The following is a 23738-nucleotide window of genomic DNA, read 5'->3' as shown; positions in this document are numbered from 1 at the left end:
GTCTGTGTTCAATTTCATCTTCTAAAGTGAACTAACAAGCTGCTTTTTTTGTTGTTGTTGTTTTGAGATACTGTTTATTCTAAACCTAGTTACCACATCTGAGTTGTCGTGAGTGACGACTTCTGGCTTGGGGAAACAGGGTGTAAAACTGTGCCCAGGCTGGGTGTAAAGCTTGCAGTCTCAGGTACTCTGGAAGTAAGGGGAGCAAGGACCATGCATTATCTTCCTGTGCAAGGCAGGGAGTCCTCTGAGCTGGGGAGCCTGATCAAAGCAGCAATGGTACCTCTACTCGGATGGTACGATGAAGCTTTGTTCAAAAGAAGTACCTCTGTTTGTCTTCTCAAAGTCTTTAATGTTCTTATTTTGTCATGTAGGCTTTTGTGTGTTTGAAGATGGCTTTGAGTCCTGACATCTTGCAGCGTGTCTGTAGCTGCTCTCCACCGTAGTAATCCGGGACTGGCATCTCTCCACCGCACTAGCAGAGTAAGTGTTCTGTTCTTGGAGCTCTGCTGCAGGAGAGACAGAAGATTTTTCTAAAAAACCTTCCAGCTAACCAAACTGCCCAAAGCTATTTGATAATAATTATCTTAAATGCTCAGTAAAAGCCTTGAGTTTGCAAAGTCGGTAATTGTCATCTGGGCTCTGTAACAAAAAGTGCATCTTCCTCAGAACTTAGTCTTGGTACTGACCTTTAATACAGCATTTGCAACTAAAGCCGTGTATTAATGCAAAATGTGATTTCAAGTTTAGAAAATCTTGCTACCTTAGTACCTTCAGTCCTCAGTGATGTCTCAACAGGCAAAACCACCTGGCGTGCTTACTGCGCCTCCTTCAGCTAAAGCAGCGTTAGCCTTATCTTGTAGGCAGGTTTCTATGCTGTTCCTTCTTTGAGCTCACGCTTCCTTTACTGAGACGGAGGGCTAGCTTTCGTCTTGAGGGGAAAATGACACAGAAGGACAGACTGCCCTTGTAAGTGATCTTGGACAAAATGTGTGCTTCCCTTAACCTCACTGAGAGGCTGGGGGTGAAGCATGCCCTGTTCTGACTGGTGTCAGTGAGTGTGGTAGCTGACACATTAGGACTGGTCTGAGTCTTGATTTCTCGTGCTATTTAAAAGAAGTCATAATGGAACAATAACATTCCTGGTTCCTTTATGGGACTCGGTGTCGCTACGCAAGCTGCTTCCTGCTCCCACTTGGAGGCTGGGAAGTGAATGGTACAGCTAGTAAGTCCCTTTGACTTTACACGGCTGGTTTGTTTCAAAGTGCCAGTACAGTGTTGTCTGGGTTGGGAGTTTTAAGGAAGCATGTAAGATTTATGTTTAAGGCCGTTACCTTTCAAAAGTCTTGGTGCTGAGCGAGCTCTGCTGCTGCTGTACAAATAGTTGAGTAGTGTCCTTGGTAAAGTAGGTGTGACAATGTCGAGGTGCTTTAAATCCAGGCTAGCTCTTTTCTGTGGGTTTACAGACAGGGTTTCATTGATTTAAGTTTGTCGTGGTTTAACCCTGGCCAGCAACTAAGCCCCAAGCGGCCGCTTGTTCACTCCCCCCACAGGGGGATGGGGTTGAGAACTGGAAGAGTAAATGTGAGAAAACTCATGGGTTGAGATGAAGACAGTTTAATAGGTAAAGCAAAAGCTGTATGTGCAAGCAAAACAAAACGAGGAGTTCATTCACTGCTTCCCATCAGCAGGCAGGAGTTCAGCCTGCTGTTAAAGTGCACGGGCCCTGCAGAAAGCTCCCCAGTGTCCCACCACCCAGCGCAGTCGGAGGACAGGTGTGTCCCCAGTGTGTCTGGAGCTCAGGAGCAAGCTGCAGCACAGAGCAGAGGGCTCCTCCCTACCCCGCTCCCCCACCCAGCACGGGTGGCACGTAACTGGATTGTGGAGGAGGCAGAGCTGGGGCTGGCTGTGCGGGGTGTGAACCACCGACCACGCAGACGCAGAGCCTGGTGGGGACAGCCCTGGGAGGAAGGACACGAGATGCCCTGCGTGGGTGGTGGGTGAGCTGCCGGCCACACCTCACGTGAAGCAGGATGCTGTTCTCTGCCCTAATAGGCTTGGCGGTAATTACAGTTTGAAACTAAGTGGAAGTGTCTAGTCTTAATTAAAATGAGATACGGGTTCTAAAACAAGATGTGTTGACCTGTTTGAGTTATCTCTGCTGAAAAGTCAGCAGTCCTGCTAGCTTGGGTTGCTGGTAGGCACTTCGGTTTGGTGAGTCACTGCTTGCTCACTCTGGAGCTTGCAGCTGGAGGAAGTGCGTGTAGAGCTACTGTAGCTGCAGGCGAGCTCTGTCAAGAGGTGAGGTGGCCCTCTGCTCTGTGAAAGTGAAATAATGTGCCTTTTAGGGTTTGGTTTTTTTTAAGTAGGGACATCTATCTCTGCCTGGTCAATACAGCTGCAAGGAGCCGAGAAGATGGACTTCCAGCTGTAAGTCAGCCACGGTGTTCAATTCAAAGGTCACATCCTACCTGTAGTAGTTTGTTGGTTCTGCTGAGGGCAGCATTGAGCTTGCGATGGCTTGGCTGTTAGCTATCCCCGCTACTAGCGATGATACAATTCCATTACAAGATCGTAGGGGATAAGATTCGTTGTTCTCCATGAAAACTATTTAGTACGGGATCAAGTTGCTTGCCTCTGGTGCTCTCTTTCAAAGGTTCTCTTCAAGTCCCTCCAAAAAGTCTGGAGCAATAGTTTCATTAACTGCAGTGATTGATGGGAAAGAGTCTCTCACTTTGCAGGAACCTACAAAATACTCGCTCCCAGGCAGGCTTTGCTGTTTGGTTTGCGGTGTGTCCATGCTCCTCGGTGTTCTGCTGGTTCTGAGTGTGCTATGACAGCTTTCTAACAGTGACTGACTTCCTCCAAATCATATTTCCCGTGATTAGGCTCACACGGAATTTAAGGCTCCGAGTTGCTGCTCGTTACTGGGTGACCTCAATTGTTCTTGCCTCGGAATAAAAGTGGTACTTGTAGCACTTCCCTCCTGGGGCATAATGTGGAAAGCTGTGTTAAAGATGAGGAGGGACTTCCCTGGAATGAGATGCACCAGCGTTGTAGCATAATTTTGAAATTGGCCTTCTTGCATGAAAATAAATAAGTAGGCTAAAACCTAAAGAACAAAGTTATGTTTTCAGATTTATGAAGAGCGTTAGTAAATTTCATACATTTGTGATGCTATAATGTAAGTGGTTCAGACTTAGATTTCTTATGCTTCTGCTAAAAGGTGTAATTGATAAATGACTGCAGCTCAGTAAACCAAACAGACCATCAGCTTTCTGGGAAATTTCTGGCTCTTCAAGTTAATTTTTTTTCTTTTTTCCTGCCTCTAGGCTGACTAGTTCATCCAGTTTTATGTCCTTAGAAAATCTGCTTTGATGTTAGATTTAAATTATCTGGTCAGCCCAGAAAAGAGAAAATATGTTTGCTGTTTGTGCCATTCCTTAAGGGCTACTTGTCTTTTTGGGAACTGGCAGATAGGATGATTAATCATCAGCTTGGGATTCACCCTAGTGCTGTAATAGACCTTAGACTTTTGTTCTTAAAAGCAAATTAATAATGGTCGTGTAATCAGCAACAGCATGGCTGCTATGGGAAAATAAGAAATAAACTGAATTTTCAGCAAAGCTGATTTATGTTGTAAAAAAGAGAAAGCTGCTCGCAGAGCACAGCTGAAGTGCTGGAGCAAGCTGCAGATATGTGGAGGTGGCGGAAAATTTTCAGACATGACATCAGGTAACTGCTGCTGAGGAAGGAGCACGTGTGGTGTCTGTAGTTCCTGCCTCCGTACATGGGGTGGTCGTGTGTGACCCCCTGAAGTCCGTTGCAGCCCCGTGTCTCTGCGACCGCTGTCACGTTACTGATCCTGGCATTGATTTCCATTTGTTGTTCCGGGAGTTAGCATGGACCTGCCAAATGCCCTACATCTAATTTCAGTAATGCAGGTGTATTTTTTTATGGGTTAGAAGAAAGATTCTTAGCTTCAGGGCCTATGGTCAGAAGTACTTGGAATCCAGCTGTTCTTTTCCTTTTAGCTATCTAAGCTGTTTCTCTGTTAGTTGTCAGCACGGTATCTCAGGCCATCTGATTTTTTTCATCTTGGGGTCCAAATCACTAATTTAGGAAGGTTTTATGAATGTACCGCTGAAACTTTGGGACAGTCATGATGTGGGAATGTTTCCTGTTCTTTGAAACACATCTGCCTCGTAGCCACTACCATCTGCCAGAAGACCCTGGGAGAGGAACCATGAGATGGGGATTACCTTGGATCACTACGGAAGTACCAAGGTCCCAGCTTCAGGTGGATGCTACTCTGTTGCCCTCCACTGCCTGCTATGAAGAATGGCTTTGACACAATTTTAGCTCTGCTTTGAGCTATATACTTGGTATTTGGCGGGCTTTGGTAGGACTGAAGTGTGGTAAGGGTCTTTTAAGGAAGAATGAAAGGTAAAGAAGGGAGTGGGAGAAGAGAGGCTACCTGGGTGGGAAACATGTTAACAAAACTTGGGATGAAGATCCATGTGGTGAGACAGGTCTGATCCATCGGCCTGGAGGTACCTGGATAACACGTGCCTTTCTGTGCCTAGATGTAATGAAGGGCTTACTCAACCAGAGCTAGTTGTCTTGAGCCGAGAGGGAAACCACATCTGCCATGAAAATAAGCAGTATAGTTCCTTAGAACTCCATCCTTTCCACTAGGATTCAGTCTCTTCACCCAGCGTTGCAGACTCAATTTGGCAGATTCCTCAGACGAAGCCTTTGGCTGTGGGATCCTTCCTGATGATGCTCAGCAAAGGTTTTCACCATCCTGGCCTTTAATTCCCTTCTGAAGAGGTGCTGCTGCTTCTAGTCTCGTAACCCTCTGTTGCCAGAGCTGTGTGAGCAGAGGAGCAGGCACTGCCCACCAGTCGTTCATATTTCTGCGGTGTGGTATGTGGGGTCCGTGGTGATTTCGCTTGGGGCACGACCTAGGGAAGACCTGCCCGTGACTCACGGAGAGCTGTAGCGAGGGGGGTTGATCGGTCTGACTCCCGGACAGCGCTTGCGAGGACAGAGAGCCTGGGCATCTGGAGACCTCGTCACAGGACTGCTGGATTACTGGTAAGCTGGCAATCCTTTTAGCTTGTTAGTGTGGGGGTGTGCAAGTGAACCTGGGACAGTTCATGCTTGAAACAACTTAAGGACAGCATAGACAAGTCCTGTGCTTTGCACTTCCACGTAGATGCAGTGAGGTGCGTCTTCCTAGCTAGAAATGACCGAATGCCAAGAGGTGCCTGCGTCTTTGGAGGCACCAGCGCTCCTTTGACTTGGTGTGTTCACAAGGCTTTCTTTTTCTGTATAAATTGCTTTCTCGTGTCTTTGAAGTGATCTGTTGGAATTAAGCATCACAGAGTGCTTTTTATATAGCTGTGCCAACAACAGAGTGCAACGGGCGTATTAAAAATGAGATAACGTGTTCTGGATGATACCAGAGTCAGACTATTATTTAGTTTCTTGTGTAGCTTGTGCTGGCATTTGCATTTGCTTACAGCAAACTGCCTTCTTCAGTGCCAGGTATTAGTTCTTACATAGCATATAAAATATGAAAAAGGAAGAAAAGTCAACCATATACACCGAAGCACGCCAGGTTGTGTTACTGCTGTTCCTGAACCGCTCCTCCCTGCGAACTGGTCTCCTGTGTGTGTCGTTGGGCACAACCTCCAGGAGAGGGAGCGTGGAAGCAAGGATCGGGCTCGCGTGGCCGCAGCATCCCTCAGCCGCGGGGCTCTGCTCCATCCCTCAGCCGCGGGGCTCTGCTCCATCCCTGCAGATCAAACACGGTGCTGCACAGGTTGAAAACAGGAGAGAAATGGGGGGGGGGAGTCAGATTTCAGTATTTCGGTAGCGTGGTGTGAGTATATCTTAATAGGACTTCAAAGAAAAATTGGCACTTCTGTTTAATTTGTCTGTCAGTGTCTGGAATTGCAATCGCGTTTGGAGTCTTTCATGCGTAATCGAGGTTATTTGCGATTTCCTACTCGGTTATTACAGGTAGGTAAAAAGAACCATTTACCTCAGCTGCTGAAGCTGAGGTAAAACTATAATCACAAGAGCAAGATTTGATATGACTGCTTCCTTGACCACTGGAAAGTGTTACTAAACAAAAAAAATAATAATACTAATGCAGGGTGAGTCAGGTGATTGACTTTTAATTTGGCTTACTGCTTAAACTCAGCTAAACCTATTTCTTTTATTATTAGTGCAATTGGGTCCCCGTGCTTCCCACTATGCCACGGCCACGCTCTGCTCCCACACATGTGCCTGCAAGTTGTGCTGGACTGGGGTCTGTTGGTTTTGCTGGGATGCCTGCGGGCGGGAGAGCTGCCCACGCAGCAACCGAGCTGCTCCCAAAACTCCCATCGCTGTCGATCTGGTAATCCTCACCGGCTGAGCAGCAATGCAAATAATTTGTATAGCTAGCATGTAATCGTGTCATCGCCTGTCCTGGACCCACCCGGTGTGAGACTGTCAGACAACGCAACTCATCTTTAAACTTGTCTTAATCCCCAGTCTAACGCTGGGGATGTTCACCTTCGCTCCTGCCAGTGTTCACGCGCAGAAGCTCGCCCCTCCTGTCGGTCTCATCATTTTGCAGAGTTATTAATGCTGATGAACGCCAGGGTGTCTGTGGAGCTGCTCTCGGGGAATAGTATTTGTGATGTTGTGTTGCTGTAAGTACGGCTCTCGGTGGGAATGTTAGCGAGGAGGAGAAGCACCACTGCAGGATGTTTATGGGTAGGACTGGGGCAAACTGGAGAGGAAAAATGCTGCTGCTTCATGTTACCTTTTGGTATCAAAACAAAATGCTGGTCAGAGAGCTCTTACCCCGCGGTTGGATGCTAATGGGCAAAACCCACCTAAACAGAAATAAAAAATGCATTAATTTTCATTTTCCCAGCAATTACAAGTAAGTAGTTTCAGCAGAGCGATGTCAGACTTTTGCTGATGTTCGGCAGGCAAAACTTGATGCAAATGCAGATGTATCGTTGCTTATTATATTCAATAAATAGAATGGTTCTGAGGCAGAAGTTTTTAGAAGAGCAGGATGTGGTGAGTCAGCTATAACTGTTGAGATATGCTCGAGATATAATGTGTCTCGTGAAGTCAGTGAAAAATGATAGTCATTGTTAAAGGTTTAAAGGCAGGTCCAAGTGTGCCTGGGCTGTCCCTGACAGACGTGTGTCTGAGTCACCCCTGGATTTACAGCCTGTTCCAGTATTTCTCCTGCCTCACAGCTTAAGGGTCTTTCCTAGGACCTAACTCAGATCTTCCCTGCAATTTCTAGCAATTTCTTTGTTTTCCCCATAGCTTGGGAACTGCTGATCCGTCCTCCTGGAATAGCCCTGCATGGATCAGGAGACTATTGTCGTTCCCTCCTTCTTCTCTTTTTAAGCCAAACTCAGTACTTCCAGGCTTTTTTTTTTTTTTTTTTTTTTTTTTTTTTAAAATACTTCTTATGTGTCATATTTTATAAAAACTTAAAGCAACTAGAATGTAAGCCAGGGCTGTAGCTGAGAGTGAAACAGTTCCTTCTGGTGTGGCAGCAGGAATGTTGTAAGTACCCTATTCTGGAAAGAATTTTCCCTGTTTTGCAGTATTCATGCCGTGCCTTAGATGTAGTACCCAGCGGACGATGCTCCTGTTGTCTGCCTAGCGTGTTCAGAAGGGCTTTGGCTCTGCCCTGATCCTGCTCCCGGCGCCGGCAGGCGAGCAGCCGTGGTGTTTGCTGGCCCCGCAGTCGGGAGGGTTATGGCTGGGTGAGGAGTGAACGTGGATGTTCCCCTGGCAGCCCCGGCTGAGGAAGAGGAGGTCTAAGCTGCATGTATGAAAGGCCACCACAGACCAAAGGCCACCGAGGTGAGTCCCAGTCTCCAGCAGCTGCCAGTAACAAATGTTTTGAGTGTGGAAAACAAGGTGAGTGCTTCTCCTTCTCAGCAATGAGCCAGGTGCCGGTTCTTGCCTTTTGGTCTATGGTGTTTAATAACCCCTGGCAGATCTCTATTCCGTAACTTTATCTATCTTATTTTCCTTTACTCTAAACTGAATCTGAAGATAAGCACACGGTGCAGCAGCGCGCAGAGCTGCAGCAACAGTGGTGCAAGGCAGCACATCGCATCTCGTCTCTGCCAGAATTTGCTCTCCCAGAGCCTGCTCCTCTCTCAGGAGTGACTTCAGGAGGGACTGAGGGGGGTTGGGGCATTTCGTCCCCTATCCCCAGGGCCCAGAGTGAGCCTTTTTGGAGGATGGTGGCTGAACTTGCTGCCCAGTGCTGGCGGCTCAGCTTTTCGGGAGGCTCTGCAGAATGCAGCCGTGGTGGCTCAGCATCGGCCCTGCAGGTGCCCCTGCTTCCCGGGCCAACAGGGGAGCAAAGGAGCAAACCCTAAGGACCAGTGTGGAAGTTCACCTTGGAAAAAAGAGGGGATGGGGTCTGGGAGGAAGGAGGCTTCTTGTTTCTTGCTCTACTCAGTCCATCCTGGCAACCACCGGAGTATTTGAGAGGCTGAAGAAGACTCTGAATCAGTGCAATACCATCCAGCCTAATGTGGGGTTGGATGCACTCGGTGGACTGAAGTCCCTCCAGGGAGAGCTGGCGGGATGCAGGATGCTGGTAGCAGGGTCCAGGGTATTTAAAATTAAGGGCTCAGCTGGCTGAGCAAACAGCCCTGAGCTAGTGTGTGGGGACGTGGGGTTTTCGGGTGTGGAATCAGAATAAGGTTGTCCGAAAGGCTTGTGAGACTTCACCAAGTTGCCAGACCAGGGTGTGAGCTGGGAATTAGCAGCAGGTCCTCCCCTGCCTCCCCAGGAAGAAGTTCCACCTGGCCTCAGGTTCAGGTGGGAACATTTCCCAGTCTCTGGTGGAGTACATCGGTGCGTCTGTCCATCCCGCACACAGCTGCCTAGTGGACAGGACCTTATCTGCCCTCCTCGGGGAGCGAGCACAGCTGGTCTCCCTGCACCTTAACCAGACCAGAGAAAAGGCGATGCTCGCTGTCGGTGACTCGGGCAGGAACACCACCCAGCCCTTCTTCCCTGACCCTGCGGTGCAAAGCGTGGGCTCCCTTTGCTCCTCACATTGCTCATCACCCGCTGTAAAAGCTCAGCGTTTATCCCAGCCCCATTAGTGCCACCCTTGCAGAGCTGCTGCACAGCCTTTCGCCTATTAATACACTCATCATTCACCGGGGGAAAACATCCCTTAACTCAGTGGTGGTATTTAAACCAGGGGAGGTATCAATTCAGTGGGTTTTAACTTGGTTTTAGGCGTTCAGTTCCCTCACTCCAGCCTCCACTCCACATCTGTGACTGCAGCCTTCTCCATCCAGCTGAGAGGGAAATTATGTGTGCAAGAGGAGTCAGGGCTCCCTTCCCGGCGCACCGCTCACATCGCTAGGTCTGCCGCGCCTGCCGCACGCTCAGCCACATGCTCGAGGATGCTGCACCTGAAAGTCCAGTTTCTGGATGACTCCCAGAAGATCTTTGTAGTTGATGTAAGTGGGTATCATATTCTTATTGGGGGATTTTTTGTGCTAATTATTGAAGCCAATGCTACTCTGAAGGATTGTATGGGCTCTGATAGCTTCTGCGTTTTAGCTTTTTAAAAAAAAAAACCAAACAAACAACAACAAACAACAAAAAAAGGAAAATAAGCCTGAAATCCAAACCAAGAGGTTATAGTGCTGATTGCTAAGTGTCTTTCAGCACCAACACACTCCCACTCTTCCTTGTTATTGGCATTGTTTATAACGAAGGAGGAATGGCTTTTACTTATCTGGTATTGCCTTTTGGAAGTCAGCTAATATGAAGTGATGTTCTTGACAAGTGTCGAGTTCTTCTCTCATTTGTCTGTGTGCCAGTATAAGTGTTCAACAAGGAAGAAAAATCTGGGAACAGAATAAAAATAGCATATTTAACCAAATTACTCCAGGTGAGAAACATCTGCATGTGTCTCTTCCTGGGCATTCAGCTGAAAAAGAAAACTCTGTGGGTTTAGGAATAGTGAGGGGAAAAAGCTCACGGTATCTTATTTTCTGCATGACAGTGTCCCACAACATGCTGTTATTAATAATTCACATTTAATAAATGTTAGCTCTGAAATAAGTTTTAGATGTTAAGTATTAATATCTATGGTGTTAGCTTTATATATGTATGTAGATAACTGAAACTAGATTTATCTTGACTATGTGTTAAAAACATCTTTTTACAAGTGTGATTGAACATTTACTGTTGGTTAGCATTTGGTAATCACAGTAGCTAATTGAATTAGCTAATTCAAGTAGATCAGTTCTAGCACTTACCTGCATTTTGTGTTTAATATAAAAGAGCTTTTTTTCCAGTTCTATTACATTTCCTAGACTCCTGGTTTTATAGCACAGCCTGAGAATTGCTCAGTCTTGATGCACGGCTCCTATTCTTTGCAATAGCATTTTGCACAAAAGAGGATTGTAAAGCAATGCCATCCCTTGGCACAGTATGGAAGTTTTTTAGTTTAGTTTAATTAACGTATCCTAGAGCTGGTATCCACTTAAAAATGAGACTAGTTGTTTTAAAGTGCCTTTTTTTATTTATTTCATATTGATTAGATCAGGGCGTAATGAGAGACGATTTCAAAGCTGCTGCTGGTACAATGTTGCTGCGGTTTTTTCCATCTCTGCTTTCTCATTTGCCCAAAACACTTAGGGCGCTATAGCTCTGCACGACACGTTGCAGCACATAGCTTCCATTAGAGGAACTCCTGGTCATTTCCTTTTTTCGCTTGGAATGGTATTGGAAAGCCCTTTTAGGCATTTGATGCATTTGATGCTGTATGGGTATGCTAAATGAATAGTTGAATTAGTGACTTCTCCATTATAAAAGGACCGCTTTGGGCTAAGTTTTGAGCAGATATTTCAAGCCACTCTCCCTAAACCCCTCCTGACTTTGGAAAGCTCTTTTGAATGTGTCGTACTTGAGTATAATGGGAGGGAAAATGACAAAAGAGAGAACACAGCAGGCCTGGCTCTCCCTCCGCCTCACGCTTGGCGTATGCGTCTGTACCTGCCTCATGTGGGTATTGCAGCCGCCGGCACGTGCCATGAGGTCTCATTGCCAGTCCGGCTTTGCCCAGGAATGAGCTCCTCTCCCAGTGCAGGGTGCTGGCCTGGAAAGCCTTTTGCCTTCATCTGCATCCTCGCCGACAGCCGGGACCCGGCACCCTCTCTGTGGCTGCTGAGCTCCCGGGATTTCCTCCGTCTGGGTGCTGGAGGCAGTTCCCAGGATGGCAGCCGGCAAGCCAGGTCTGAGCTCCCAGCTCAGGGGGTGGTGGGGGCCTGGCACATCTCCGAATGTCCCCTGTTGTGCCCTCCCTGCTGAACACCCCAGGGCTGAGCCATGGCACAGACGGGATCTTGCCGGGATGCTGCCCACCCTGGCAGTGAGCCCTGTGCCTTGCACTGGGAGGGCACCGGGGTCCCTTGCCCGGGTGCCTGGGTACAGGGACAGTCACAGGTCACTCTCTAATGGGTTTCTTGCGCTGAGAGGAGATATTGCAAAGCTGCCTCCCTTCTTCCTTCCCTGAATACCTAGAGCTGTGACCTGGCATGTGCTGTCACCAACAGAGTCGCTCTCCTCTCTGGAAAGGGTTTAAGCAAAGCAGCCTGAGCCTGGGCAGCTCCAGAGCCTCCCAGAGCAGCACCGAAAGGACAAAGCACTTTGCAGCCTGCGCAGACAAAGCCAGGGCATCTCTGCTCCTGGAATTTGCTACAGGGCAAGATTCAGCGGGAAGGAAAAAAAAATAGAAGAAAAAGACAAGCCAAGCAAGTACAGAAAATCTAATTGCTGGGGCTGAATGAAGGACAAAGTCTCCCATGGTCTCATCTCCCTTAGGACGAGTTAAGGTGGGGATTCATTGACAGGAGGTACGCAGAGCTGGCTGCACACCAGCTGGTGGCTTTTGGTGCATGGCATTGCGTGCCAGCTGCAACCACGCAGAAGACACCAGCATGCCTGGCATGGGAGGCATCTCCCAAGGTGCTGGAGAAAGATCACACCAAATCCCACAGGCTGTCGCTCCCCGCTAAACCTCAGACCTGGGTGCAGCAGCCTGTGCTGCAGGGAATGCTGCAGAAGCATGGCTTTGCTGTTGGAGCGCAAGTGCTGCCAGGGTGTCCTTTGCGGAGGGGTGTGCGCGTCCCGTGTGTCCTGTAGGCTGCTGTCTGCCGCTGGATGTGCCTCTTGCTTTCTTACACTGCTTAAAGTCCCAGCACTTCCACCGAGGAGAGGAGGGGCAAGCGCAGCCTCTCCTTGCCACCCTCTTCTACACAGGGGTTTCTGCCTGTGGGTGTGAACCTGGCCCTGCGACATCATCGAAGGCACATTTTGCATCAGACGTGGGGCAGCCAGCCCCACACCTCATGCTCCTGCCTTGCACCGCACTGTTCCAACACAGCGCCCGCTGCTCTCACTGTGCAGGGCTCCTGCTGCCCAAGCGCGACTGAAGGCAGCGCGGGCCGGGCCCTGGGTACCACAAACGCAGGATGGGACCCACAAGCAGCGCTCTGCGAGGGGAAAGGCCCCGCGTTTAAACCAGCCCCTGCATCAGCAGGGCCGTGTCTGCCCAGCGAGCAGGTTTTCCTGGGGATGGGGCCACCCGGCTCCGGCGGTGCCTGCTGCGGGCAGTGCTGGGTTGGAGGAAAGCGGGTTGCTCCCAGCAGACATGTGGTGGGTAATAACCCAGTAAGAAATGCTTGTCTTTCCTGGCTGCCTGACAAAGGCCAAGGCCTTTCATGCTAGAAAATTCTAGCTTGGAAATAAACATTTATAATTGTTTTAATTACCCTTGTGATCTAGTAATTTTGAGGAGAACCGGGAGTGCTGCAGAGCGAATGCTGTTATTACGCTATCACTTTTCAGCAGTCCTTCACCTCAGAGCCAGCAATTTCATCCCAGGAGAAGCCGTGCAAGGTGGTTATTAGTGTGCATCACCACCAGCAGCCGGGTCCCTCCCATCCCTGCCAGGAGCAGCTGCTGGCACAGGCAGCCGCAGCCTGCCCTCACCCCTGTCACCCGAAACACCATAGTTTAGCAGCTGTCTAACCCAGCGCCTCTGCTCTGCCTTGCTTTAGCACTAACCCACGCTCAGTTTTGGTCTGCTCTTCACGAGCTGATAAAGGAGTAGCAGGGGTTTTGTTGGGGTGGGTGACTGCCAGGTTCGTTTCTGGTGCTTTCTGGAGCATTTTCCAAAGTAGGAGCCTCCTGGATAGCTCCCCAGCTGTGTTACGCAGCACAGCAACAAGTCAAGCAAAACACTCTCCGAGTGTTTCTGTTTACTGGGAATAAATACAGCTTGGCCTCCCTTATCAGCGTGTAGAGCCACTTAATTAATATTACTAAAGCACACGGATGACCCAGGGCCCAGGATCTCCGCAGGGTCCTGTTGCTGTTAATTACCATTGCCCATAATAGCAGCTTGTCCCCAGCAATCCGGTCGCCGGCTGTCGGGGCACACAGGCTTGCTGCACAGGTTTGAGGCGTGCTCCCGTTTGCTCGTAATTTGCCATGGCTGTCCCTCATTCAGATGATGCTCGTCCTGGGGATCGTTCACTGGCTTGCCAGGCATAGGGCTGCCCAGACAGTGATGGCTGCAGAAGGTGGGCCAAAAGCAAGATTTCTTTCCTCTTCTTTATTTTTCTGGTTTACATTCCTTAATACAGAAGCGATGAGAAGGCATTCGCCATTTCAAAAGTTTCAAAATTAGATTGTGTTTTGCTCCTGTAGGTATTTATTTAAATTATGCTTTCCAAGCATAATTTATGCTTTATTTAAAATATGATTTCCAAGAGCCGAGGGTAAGGGGAGCACAGCATGTAGTCGTCCTGTCCCACATGCTGAAGCCAACAACATTTATTAAGATGCTGCTGCAGCACGATCAGGAAATATCCCACAGCTCCCCTTGGGATGAAGGCAGGGAGCTCAGCCTTCTCCCCTATCCCACTGAAATCCCATCGCCACTGCTGTCAGCACTGCCTAACCCTTTGCTTCTGCGGTGTGTTTGTTTGCTAGCAAAAATCCTGCGGAAAAGGGCTGTTCAACCTCACCTGCAGCCACCTCAACCTTGTGGAGAAGGAGTATTTTGGGCTGGAGTTCCGCAGCCAGGCTGGGAACCACGTGAGTGGGGCTCGTGGTGTGGGGCTCGTGGCGTGGGGCCCCCACACTGCACCGTGCCATGTCCTCGCAGCAGCCGCCTGCACGGGTGGGGGCACGCCAGCACCTCCCTGAAAATGACACATGGGAAATGTCAATGGCAAGTTTTGCCGTGGTGCCAAAAACGCCTCAAACATGGATGCTACGGGGGGGGGGGGGGGTCACCAGCTGGTTGGCAAAGCCCGTTTGCAGCCACGTGGGGTTTCTCCATGGCCGTTTGTGCAGGGTGCCCAGCGGGACAGCTTGCTGCAGCCGAGCTGGCCGGCGTTTTTGTGCTGCGTTCCAGCATAACGCTGCTGCTTTTATTCCGTCTTGTGCCGTTTACTCACCCGGTTCTTTGCTTTCTCTTTCAGGTCTGGTTGGAACCGCTAAAACCCATAACAAAGCAAGTTAAAAGTAAGTATTTCAAGAATAAAATTCTGAATCGCTACCAGTGACAGACTAGCGCAGACACGTTTGTGCAGTGTTCTTGCTTGGGGATGGGGGCTCTGGTTTTTTACCTGAGCTCATTTTCTAGTGTGAGGCCGGATTGTTTGCAAAGACCCCGCAGCCTGTATAAAACCCTGTAGGAACACCCCTGCCTTTGCAATCTGCTACCTGCACCATTTTAGGCTTGAGCCGTTAATAGCCTGACAGCTTGGCCGAGGCGCAGGGGCGGCTGCGTGCGTGCGCGTGCGTCGCTGCGCTGGCAGGGCGGTGGGCATCCCTCCCTGCATGCCCTCCCTCCCCCTTGGCAGCTCTCAGCAGCCCAAGCGCCTGCGTGAAGCAGGGTTAGCCCTGTGCCTCGCAGGCTCGGCTGCTCCTCGCCAGCCCCCCAGCCCCCCCGCCACTGCACAGAGATGCTGCGGAGCCTGACCTGAATTCAGGCTCAGCATCCCCTGTCGTGACCGATGTTAACACAGTGCCCCTTTCAGCCTATGCCCGTTTCCACCCCCACGATGAACCAAATGATATTTTCCCCGAAGACATGGCGACTAAGAGGTAGCTGAGAGCACGAGGCCGTGCCCCCAGTATTTGCAGTGGGCAGGCTGCAGTACAGTGTTTGCACAAATTTCCCCGTAAGGGGGGAGAACATGTGAAGAGCCTCCCCTTCCTAGGTGCACCAGAAATGGGGTTGTTTCAGGCACCAATTTCTTTTTCCATGTCCCTTCTGGCCTGTCCCTCCAGGAGCTCCTGAGCCATCCCACGGTGTCCTGGGACAGTCAGTGCCTACAAAATTGCTTCCCTCCCTCCATGTTCTTTGCCTTGGGCTTGGCCGCTTGCTCTCACTCATCCCACAAAAATTCTTTGCCCAAACAGCCTCCCACGGAGCTGTTGCATCCCAAGTGCTTGGATGGCTGAGTTTAATGCACAGCCCCGCTGGTGGCAATTACACCGGGGCTCTGGCCACACTCCAGACACGTACCCCCGGCACTGCTCCACGGAACTCCCCTCCTAGCAGAGGTCTTTGTGACTTAAAGGATTGCTGGGGCATGTTCTCTTTAGTATTATTTAAGTGTCCAACCCCCTGTTCGCTTCCGGTGGTAACACTGGGGGTCTGGGCAGGCTGGTTTTTGGGAGCAGGCTGCAGTCCATGATGTTCAGGGTTTCCATCCCTGCTTTGTAAGGGTCCAGGGTAGTTTACTTTGTAAGGAGACAGCATGTGTGAAGAGAGTTGTAAATGTTCCCAATAGACACGTAAAAGAAAACTTATGAAGATGTTGTGTTTTAAGATCCTAAGGAGGTTCTTTTCAAATTTATGGTGAAATTTTTCCCAGTGGACCCCGGCCATCTGAGAGAAGAGCTGACCAGGTACAGTACTTGTTCTGTTACTTTTTTACCATGCAGTCCTGTATTTTTGCAGTTGTTAAGCATGTATTTAATTCCTTATCTTCATCCACCCGAACATGTCTGTGAGCAGTGGTTATTCTAAGTATTGAAAGAGCTCTGTACTTTGTAAAACAAAACCCAAGAGAATGTCTTTTCTTGATCCTCTGTTTTTAAACAAAATCCACTTGAAGGATCAGCCGTCTTAAGAGGCTGCAATTTTACTGCCAAACGCTTTAGCAGTTGGGCACGGAGTCTGACCGCTCAGTCTAGCTCCTGCCTCAAGCTGTGTTCTGAAAGAACTAAATTTTATTTTTAAAAATGACATTGTTAGCCCTTATGTTTTAGAGAAAGCACTGCGAACAGGAACTAGGAAGAAAAATAAGACAGTGCTTCTGTAGAATGTTAGCCCTGAGAGATGCAAATGCCCTCCAAAGCATATAGGAATGTTAACTCTGAAACCTACTAACGGGCATCTCAATGGCAGGGGCGTACTGTTCATAGTGGTGCCCAGCTACAGCCTTCTGCAGGGGCTGCGTGCTCCTCCTGTGACCCCATGGGCCAGCATCCCTTGGGCTGAGACACGGGCAAGCGCAGGGAGAGGTGCAGGGACAGCCTGCTCCCCTTGCAGCAGAGCCCTCGCGGCTCAGCCCGGCGCCCGGCAGTCTGCTGAGGCCGGCTCCCTGCCAGGACATGCTCCTGTCCCCCTCCACAGGTACCTCTTCACCCTCCAGATCAAGAAGGACCTGGCGCTGGGGCGGCTGCCTTGCAGCGACAAGAGCGCGGCGCTGCTTGTCTCCCACCTGCTGCAGTGTAAGGGCAGGCGAGTGCCTGCAGGGACTGTGCCCCTTCCCCAGGGACCCCGCGCTCCCTGGGGCTTTGGCTCTGTAGCCGGGGTTCCCCCTGCGGTCACCTCTCCACCCTAACCCACGCTCCCCCGTATGCCCTGCAGCCGAGCTGGGGGACTTCCATGAGGAGACAGACCAGCAGCACCTGGCAACCCACAGGTACCTGCCCAACCAAGAGTACCTGGACAACAAGATCATGCACTACCACCGGAGACACAGGTAAGGGCTGGGCTGTGCCGAGACCACCCACCCAAAGCACCGGCCGGACACCTGCCAGTGGGACTGGTCCCATTAGCAGGCACGGCCGGCGATGGGGCGGGTGTGATGCCAGCAGGCGCATGGCTGAAATGGCATTTTTTCAGCCCATTTCAGCACTTGCCTTCTCACTCTTGTTGCCTCCTGCTGCACTTGTGGCTCCAGAGGGAAGACACCGGCCGAGTCAGACATTCAGCTGCTGGACGTGGCCAGGAAGCTGGAGATGTACGGGATTCGCCCGCACCCCGCCAGCGATGGCGAGGGGACACAGATCAACCTGGCTGTGACACACATGGGCGTGCTGGTCCTGCGGGTGAGCCCGGGGCTCGGGGTGGGCGGACAGCACCTGGGCAGGGTGCCCTCTCCCCACGGGCATCCCCTCCAGTTGCGGGGGGACCTTTGTCCCCTCTGTGTGCTACAAACCCTCCCAAATCCTACGAGGAGTGTGCCCCAGGAGATGTGCAGGTGACGCTCCGGGATGTGGCTGCAGGGCTCAGCCCACCACCCCCACCAGTACCCACTGTGTGCCGCCGTGCCCACCCCCGCTCTGTTGGCCCTTGTTGCCATGAGTGCGGCGGTGTAAGCACCGCAGGTTACACGGCTGCATCACATGTGTTCACCGTATAATCTTCCAGCAAAAATAGCCACCTCACGTCTGTGCAATTACATAATGCTGTAATCACGGTGTAGCTGCAGAATAAATACAGACTTCCTTGCAGCCGGCGTGAAGCAGTGCTTGCCTCCCACACTGGCTAATTCCAACCTGGGAACATCTTGCCAGAGCAGGGAAAAAAAAAAATGTCCTAGCTGTGGGTCTGCTGTTCATAATTAGTGCTGCCAGACCCAGTTATTTATTCAGAGCCATAAACACCCCTCACGTGTGATTAAGGCATCTGTGAGCCCATTAAAACCTGGGCTCTCCCAGAAAGCTCAGAGGGTCTCAGTGCCACAGCATGGAGTGACACAATTTTACCTGGTCCTGCTGCCACACCAGTGTTGTGGGACCGCATCTAAATTGCTACTGTAATACGTATCAATTGATACGTAATGATAATGAGGGGTAAGGTATGCCTGCAGCCTGCTTAAGCTGAGTTTAGAGGTATGGGAGTGAGCTGCCGTGCTTCCCAGCAAAGGAGAGGAGGGGTTTATTTCTTCTGGGGGAGTCAATTCTGCATTAACTCATGTGACCTTCGAGCTGGGACAGACAGGACCCTGCCTTGACTTCTGTGAGATTTGTCTTGGGATCCTGCAGTTTTACAAATAGCGTCAGTAGGCAGAGTTAAGCCCTGAACCTCCATCTCTGCTTTTAGGACCAGCTAATGGAGAAGAGAGCCAAACAGCAAAGCCCAGCACCCCTTCCCCAGACCCCAGCAGCACTGAGAGCTGCAGCAGAGAATCACGCAGTGTCCTGCGAGCTCAGGTCCTGGCCCGTGGCATTTCTGAATTCCTGGCATGCCCTGTCCTGCCATAACCTCTGTGTCCCTTCTTGCAGGGCAATACAAAGATCAACACGTTCAACTGGTCCAAAATTCGCAAACTGAGTTTCAAGAGGAAGCATTTTCTCATCAAGCTCCACGCCAACGTCTCTGTAAGTACCATGCTGCAGGCAGCTGCCAGGCTCAGGAGCGGGCAGCTGCGGATCGAAGGTCGGCCACGCAAAGTCTCTCTGATTTTGAATGAAATCCATTCCTGCTGCTCATGGCTGATGCTCCTTCCCCCTCGAACGTGGCACGTGCCACTCCTGTGTCCCCACCATGGTGCCGCTGCACTGCCTGGAGCCACCAGCAGCCCAGTGTGAGATTTTGGGGGGTCAGGAGGGCAAACAGCAGAGCCTGGCTCCGCACCCTGAGACCGGCTGGCTTGTCTCTGGCCGTGCAGGAGCTGTGCAAGGACACGCTGGAGTTCACCATGGTGAGCCGGGACACCTGCAAGGCTTTCTGGAAGACATGCGTGGAGTACCATGCCTTCTTCAGGCTGTCTGAAGAGCCCAAGTCAAAGCCCAAAGCCCTTCTGTGCAGCAAGGGCTCCAGTTTCCGCTACAGGTAAAGTCCCGGGGGAAAACCCAACTGCTGGGGCCGGGAAGGGCGTGGGGACAGCCCTGAGCTTCCCCTTGGTGTTGGCCCCGGCTGGATGCGGGTGGGGGGTGGGGGTGATGCCCAACAGCTGCTTTTCCTGGAGAGACCATTGCTTCGGTCCTGCTCTGCCCCCTCCCCTCACCCGGGGCACGGGGGTCCCCCCAGGGCTGGGGCTGGGGGTGTTGCTCACACTGTCCCTCTGTGCTGCAGCGGGAGGACGCAGCGGCAGCTGCTGGAGCATGGGAGGAAGGCAAAGATGAAGAGCCTGCCCTTCGAGAGGTACCGGGGGGCACGGAGAGGGGCAGTGCCCAGGTGGGGGCAGGGCACAGGACCCTCCTGGCCACGCACCCACCCACCCACCCTCTTGGTCTTGCAGGAAGCACTACACATCCCGCTACGACGAGAGGCAGTGCCGCTCCTCCCCAGACCTTCTGACGGACGTCTCGAAGCAGGTATGTCCCCGTGGGGTCAGCGATAGGCAGGGCCGTGCCCGGGGGGTGTCTTGGCATTGCAGCCCAAGCCCGACCCTCAGCTCTGGGGGCTCGTTGCCAGCCCCACTCTGTCCCCCCGCCCAGCTGGGGGTCTGGGTGCCCACCCTCTGCCCCTGCTCAGGTGGAGGAGCTGCGCCTGGCCTACGGCGGCCGGGGGTCCTACCACGCCAACGGGGTGCACGCCTCCGAGCCCACGCTGGACAGCCGGCGCCGGAGCTCCACCGTGGAAGTGACGTTTGCCACCGAGCTGGAGCGCTCCAAGCCCGAAGCATCGCCCGCCTTCCTGCCCCACTCCAAAAGCTCGTCCGCCTTCCCCCTGCTCTACGCCGAGCTGGAGCTGGAGCGGGCGTGGGAGCCCACCGACCACTTCGGCGCCAGAAACCCTTTGACATCCTTTCGGCCCCACCACCAGTTTGCCGGGAACAGTAAAAGCACCTCGGTGGGCAACATGCAGGAGGTGACTGCCCGGCCGCTGGTGTACACAGACGTGCCGTGTCCCCCGCCCGCGGCTGCTCTGCCCCCACAGGTCCTCTTCTACCTGGACAGGCCCCCACAGCCCCCGTGCCATGCACTGGCACCTGGCGAAGACGCGGCAGGACCAGTGGGTGGATGTGGCCCTGTGGCAGCAAAGCCCCCCAGGCAGAGCCCGAGCGGCACCTGGACCGGGGAGTTTCATCGCGCGGCTGCGTGCACGGCAGCAGGCACGAGCATGGCCCCAGTGCAGGAGAGCAGGTCGCTGGCTCGCTCCTTTGATTACGGCCTTCAGGAGCAGCCTCCCAAGCGGTCTTGGAGCCAGTCGGACATGAAAACCATCCGCTTCCCCTACGGCTCCGAGTTCCGGCCCCTGGGGCCGTGCCCTGCCCTGAGCAGCCGGAAAGCAGGCGTGTTTTGGCACGTGCCGGCCCAGCAAGGGCTGGTGCCGGGGCTGCGGCGTTCCACCGAGCGCTACCTGGGCAGCAGCACCGAGTCCAGCGACTCCGACTCCGACCTCCTGGCCGCTGACTACTGCTCCCTCTACGGCCGGGTGCTGCGGTCACCCATGGCCCGGGTGCGGCTGTCCTCTGGCAGCCTCCAGCTGGATGAAGAGGACGAGGAGGCGTCCTTCGCCACCAGTGCTGCTGAAGAGAGGACTTGCAGAGGGGCCTCCAGGTATTTCACCTAGGTGCCTGACACCAGCCGGAGGGAGCAGAGGTGGCCAGGGTGACAACCTTGCTTGCAGGGCTGCTTACCGCTTGGAAAACATGGATGGGTTTTTTAGTGCCAGGGCTCTTAGCTACAGAGGATGTGCTAATGGACAACAAGGGAGCATTCAGAAGTCGTACTCGACTCCTGCACCATGCTTGGAAGCCGGTGCATCTCCGCCACCACACACAAGGGGCCAGGGTTCTCCTAGAGCCCTGCAAGGACCTCATGTCCTGCCCAAGCTGGTGGCTGCTGGCCATGCTTGGAGTTCAACCATTGGAATCTTCATCAAGCAAAGGAGGGAGAAAAAAGAAAAAGAGGTATCTCATGGAAGGGTTTAAACATCTGTTTTTTCACAGCTGCAGGGAAGCACAGTGGTGGGAAAGGTTTTTGAGGTCTGTTTGGAGAGGAGCAGGATTTTCAGGAGAGGCTGCTCTGGGAGCTGAACGCTGTGGACACGGCCAGTGCCCGAGCATGGAGCCCCCCTCCTCCATCCTGCCTCTCCTCCCTCCAGCACCTGCCCCTCGAGGACAAGGTCATATGTGTGGGGTGCTGCTTGTGATGCTTCAAGCCACGGAGCAAGCAAACTGCTCTGCTTTCTTGCTGGCCAGTTTAGCGCATTACCTGTCCCTAAGACACATCTCAGCCGTGCTTGTAAATCATTTAGCAGCATCCCACAGCAAGCTCTGGCAAATAGGTTAATAAATGATATTGTATAGCTCTGCTTTTCTCAGGCCCGTTAGCTTTGTTTTCTGGCCTCCACAGCCCTGCTACCTCAGTGCCCTGCTTAAATCTTGGGGAGTAAAGGGGTCCTTTGGTCCCCCAGATCAGGCCTCAGTTAAGCAGCATGGGGAAGAAGTTCTCAAGGAAGGGGCAGGAAAGAAACAGGCAGCTGGTGCTCACCCTTGGCATTAGGAAGTCTGCTGGAACCATGGTGCTTCGCAGCTTCCCTGTTTGCTACACGTGTGCACCGTTGTTTTTACCAGGGCTGTTTCTAGCTATAAAGAAGGAGCAGGAGACGGGACTGCTCATCATCCACGGTGTGGATGGTTTATCTATTGCTCCCTAGAAGGGAAAAGGTATAAAGACACTTCCTGGCAGTTGTTTTTATAACAAGAACTTATTATTACCCTAAACCTACTCAGAAAAATGGAGAATGATGACACCTCTGTAAGATTTTAGGGGAGGATCTTATTACCTTTCTTTAAGAACAACCCTGTACCCATCTGTAGGACATGACTGTAAGGCGTGGGACAGCCCATTAAATCTACAGTTGAGAAACAACCGCGGCCTGCTAGAATGGATTTCAGAAACAAGGAAGCTGGGACAGAGACAGAAAATAGGTTAAAATGTAAAAAGAACTTGGCTTACGGGTACTGCTCACCCTGCGCATCGCTGTCCTTTGTTTTAGAAGCTGGGCAATAAAAATCAGTTGCTCCCACCAGAGTTTTGGGTTGCTCCTTCTGCCCTGTGCAGCCTGGACCCCCAGCCCACCTTTCCCTGCACCCCCAGCTCCCCGGCAGCTCTCACCGCTCCATGGAGCTGCTGGGCTGGCTTCCCTCTCACACAGCTGCTTGCCAGCTCCCTCTGTGCCCTCACTGTCTCAGCAACTGGAAAGACTCACCAAGATCCCTGAATGCTGCTGAAAACAACCACATTCTTGGTTAGCTGCCCAAAGAAACGCATTAGATCAACAAGAGAGCACACTGTAAGGTTTGCTTTTGCTCCTGGTTACCCTGTGCTGAGGAAGCTGTCAGCTACAGGGAGCCCACATGCTGCTCTGGCACGTTCCATTAAAAAAAGGGATAACCTTTCTGGTTATAAAGAATTCTTTCTTTCCCTTCCCAAAGCTCTGCACCTTGGGAAGAGCAAGAACCACCACTCACTACAGCATTTAAGCATGGCAGTCTACATGCATGATTTGGTAAGAGGGTTAAAAAACCCAGCAGCATCAAATACAGACTGCGCACACAGCCCTCGGAGAAATGCCCCTTACGGGTCACGCCTACAGCACACAGGCAAACTTGCAATCACTGTTAGCTCCTGAAAGCATGTGGAGACACAGGCAAAGCCTGGCCCAGGTCAGCTTTACCTTGAGCATATCCCAGAACAGACACACAGTCCCACACCAACAGGGATCAGCATACAGCCACACCACCCGATCTCCAGGAGCTGCCACCTCCGGCATTCAGGACTACACTGGGAAAACAATATTGAAAAGGAGAAACAAGAACTTAGGAACTATTTTGGGTTTTTTTCCATTGACTAGAGAGCACAGCGTGTGCACTGTGCCTTAGCACATCCTACACGATGGTCAACAACAGCAGAGGAACAAAGCAGCTTGTAAGTGACAGAAATTAATGTCACCAAGCTAGATTCATTCACTGCATGAACCAGCTTTCTTGGGACCGGCTGAAATAGAGGAACAATCGCAGTAAGCAGTGGTTTACATGTCAAGGAACAACTGAAAGCACCCTTGAGTGAGTCCTTCCCCATGGTTCCCACTCAGTCTTAATCACCCAGGAGAGGCAAGAACATCTATTGTGTTTCACTAGGGAAGAAAACGAGGATGAAGAAAGGACATGGAATGACCTGGTCTGCTGAGGGTGAAAGACAGGTACCCAGAAACTGTAAACTTTCATGGCCCTTACACAAGCAAGGATTATGAAAGGGGGCACAGCAGCATTACAGTGTCAAAACACGAAGCTACTCAGTGCATTTAGACTGAAGTAACAGGTTCACATTAGCTTTATCTGTAAGTGATGTATCTTATCTTAAAATTCAGACGCACGATGTTCAGCACCTGTTTCGGTAGAAGTGCGCGCGTTAGGATACAAAAAGAAGCAAAATGTACACAGTATACA

At 51.5% G+C, this 23738-nt stretch overlaps 1 protein-coding gene across 6 annotated transcripts; it reads left to right on the top strand.

Moving 5' to 3' along the window:
* Positions 1 to 120: 120 nt before the first annotated feature.
* On the top strand, positions 121 to 23118 carry FRMD7 (FERM domain containing 7). 6 transcript variants are annotated; one of them, XM_027780214.2, is made up of 14 exons: positions 121 to 483; positions 7635 to 7896; positions 9301 to 9527; positions 14077 to 14181; positions 14571 to 14613; positions 15975 to 16008; positions 16739 to 16836; positions 16976 to 17090; positions 17292 to 17439; positions 18619 to 18714; positions 19005 to 19168; positions 19412 to 19480; positions 19578 to 19653; positions 19814 to 23117. In XM_027780214.2, exons 2-14 carry the CDS (start codon positions 7860 to 7862, stop codon positions 20852 to 20854), a joined length of 2253 nt encoding a protein of 750 aa, XP_027636015.2. In that variant the 5' UTR covers positions 121 to 483; positions 7635 to 7859; the 3' UTR covers positions 20855 to 23117. The 6 variants fall into 6 exon arrangements, with proteins under 6 accessions (XP_027636015.2, XP_027636013.2, XP_055673980.1 ...); XM_027780212.2 differs by having other exon boundaries at positions 15930 to 16008; XM_055818005.1 differs by lacking the exon at positions 19412 to 19480 and having other exon boundaries at positions 15930 to 16008; positions 19814 to 23118.
* Positions 23119 to 23738: the final 620 nt, after the last annotated feature.

The sequence above is a fragment of the Falco peregrinus genome, chromosome 13, assembly GCF_023634155.1.
Source record: "Falco peregrinus isolate bFalPer1 chromosome 13, bFalPer1.pri, whole genome shotgun sequence".
Lineage (NCBI taxonomy): Eukaryota > Metazoa > Chordata > Aves > Falconiformes > Falconidae > Falco > Falco peregrinus.
The sequence above is the reverse complement of the archived record's forward strand: the minus strand, read 5'-3'. Positions and strand labels throughout refer to the sequence as shown.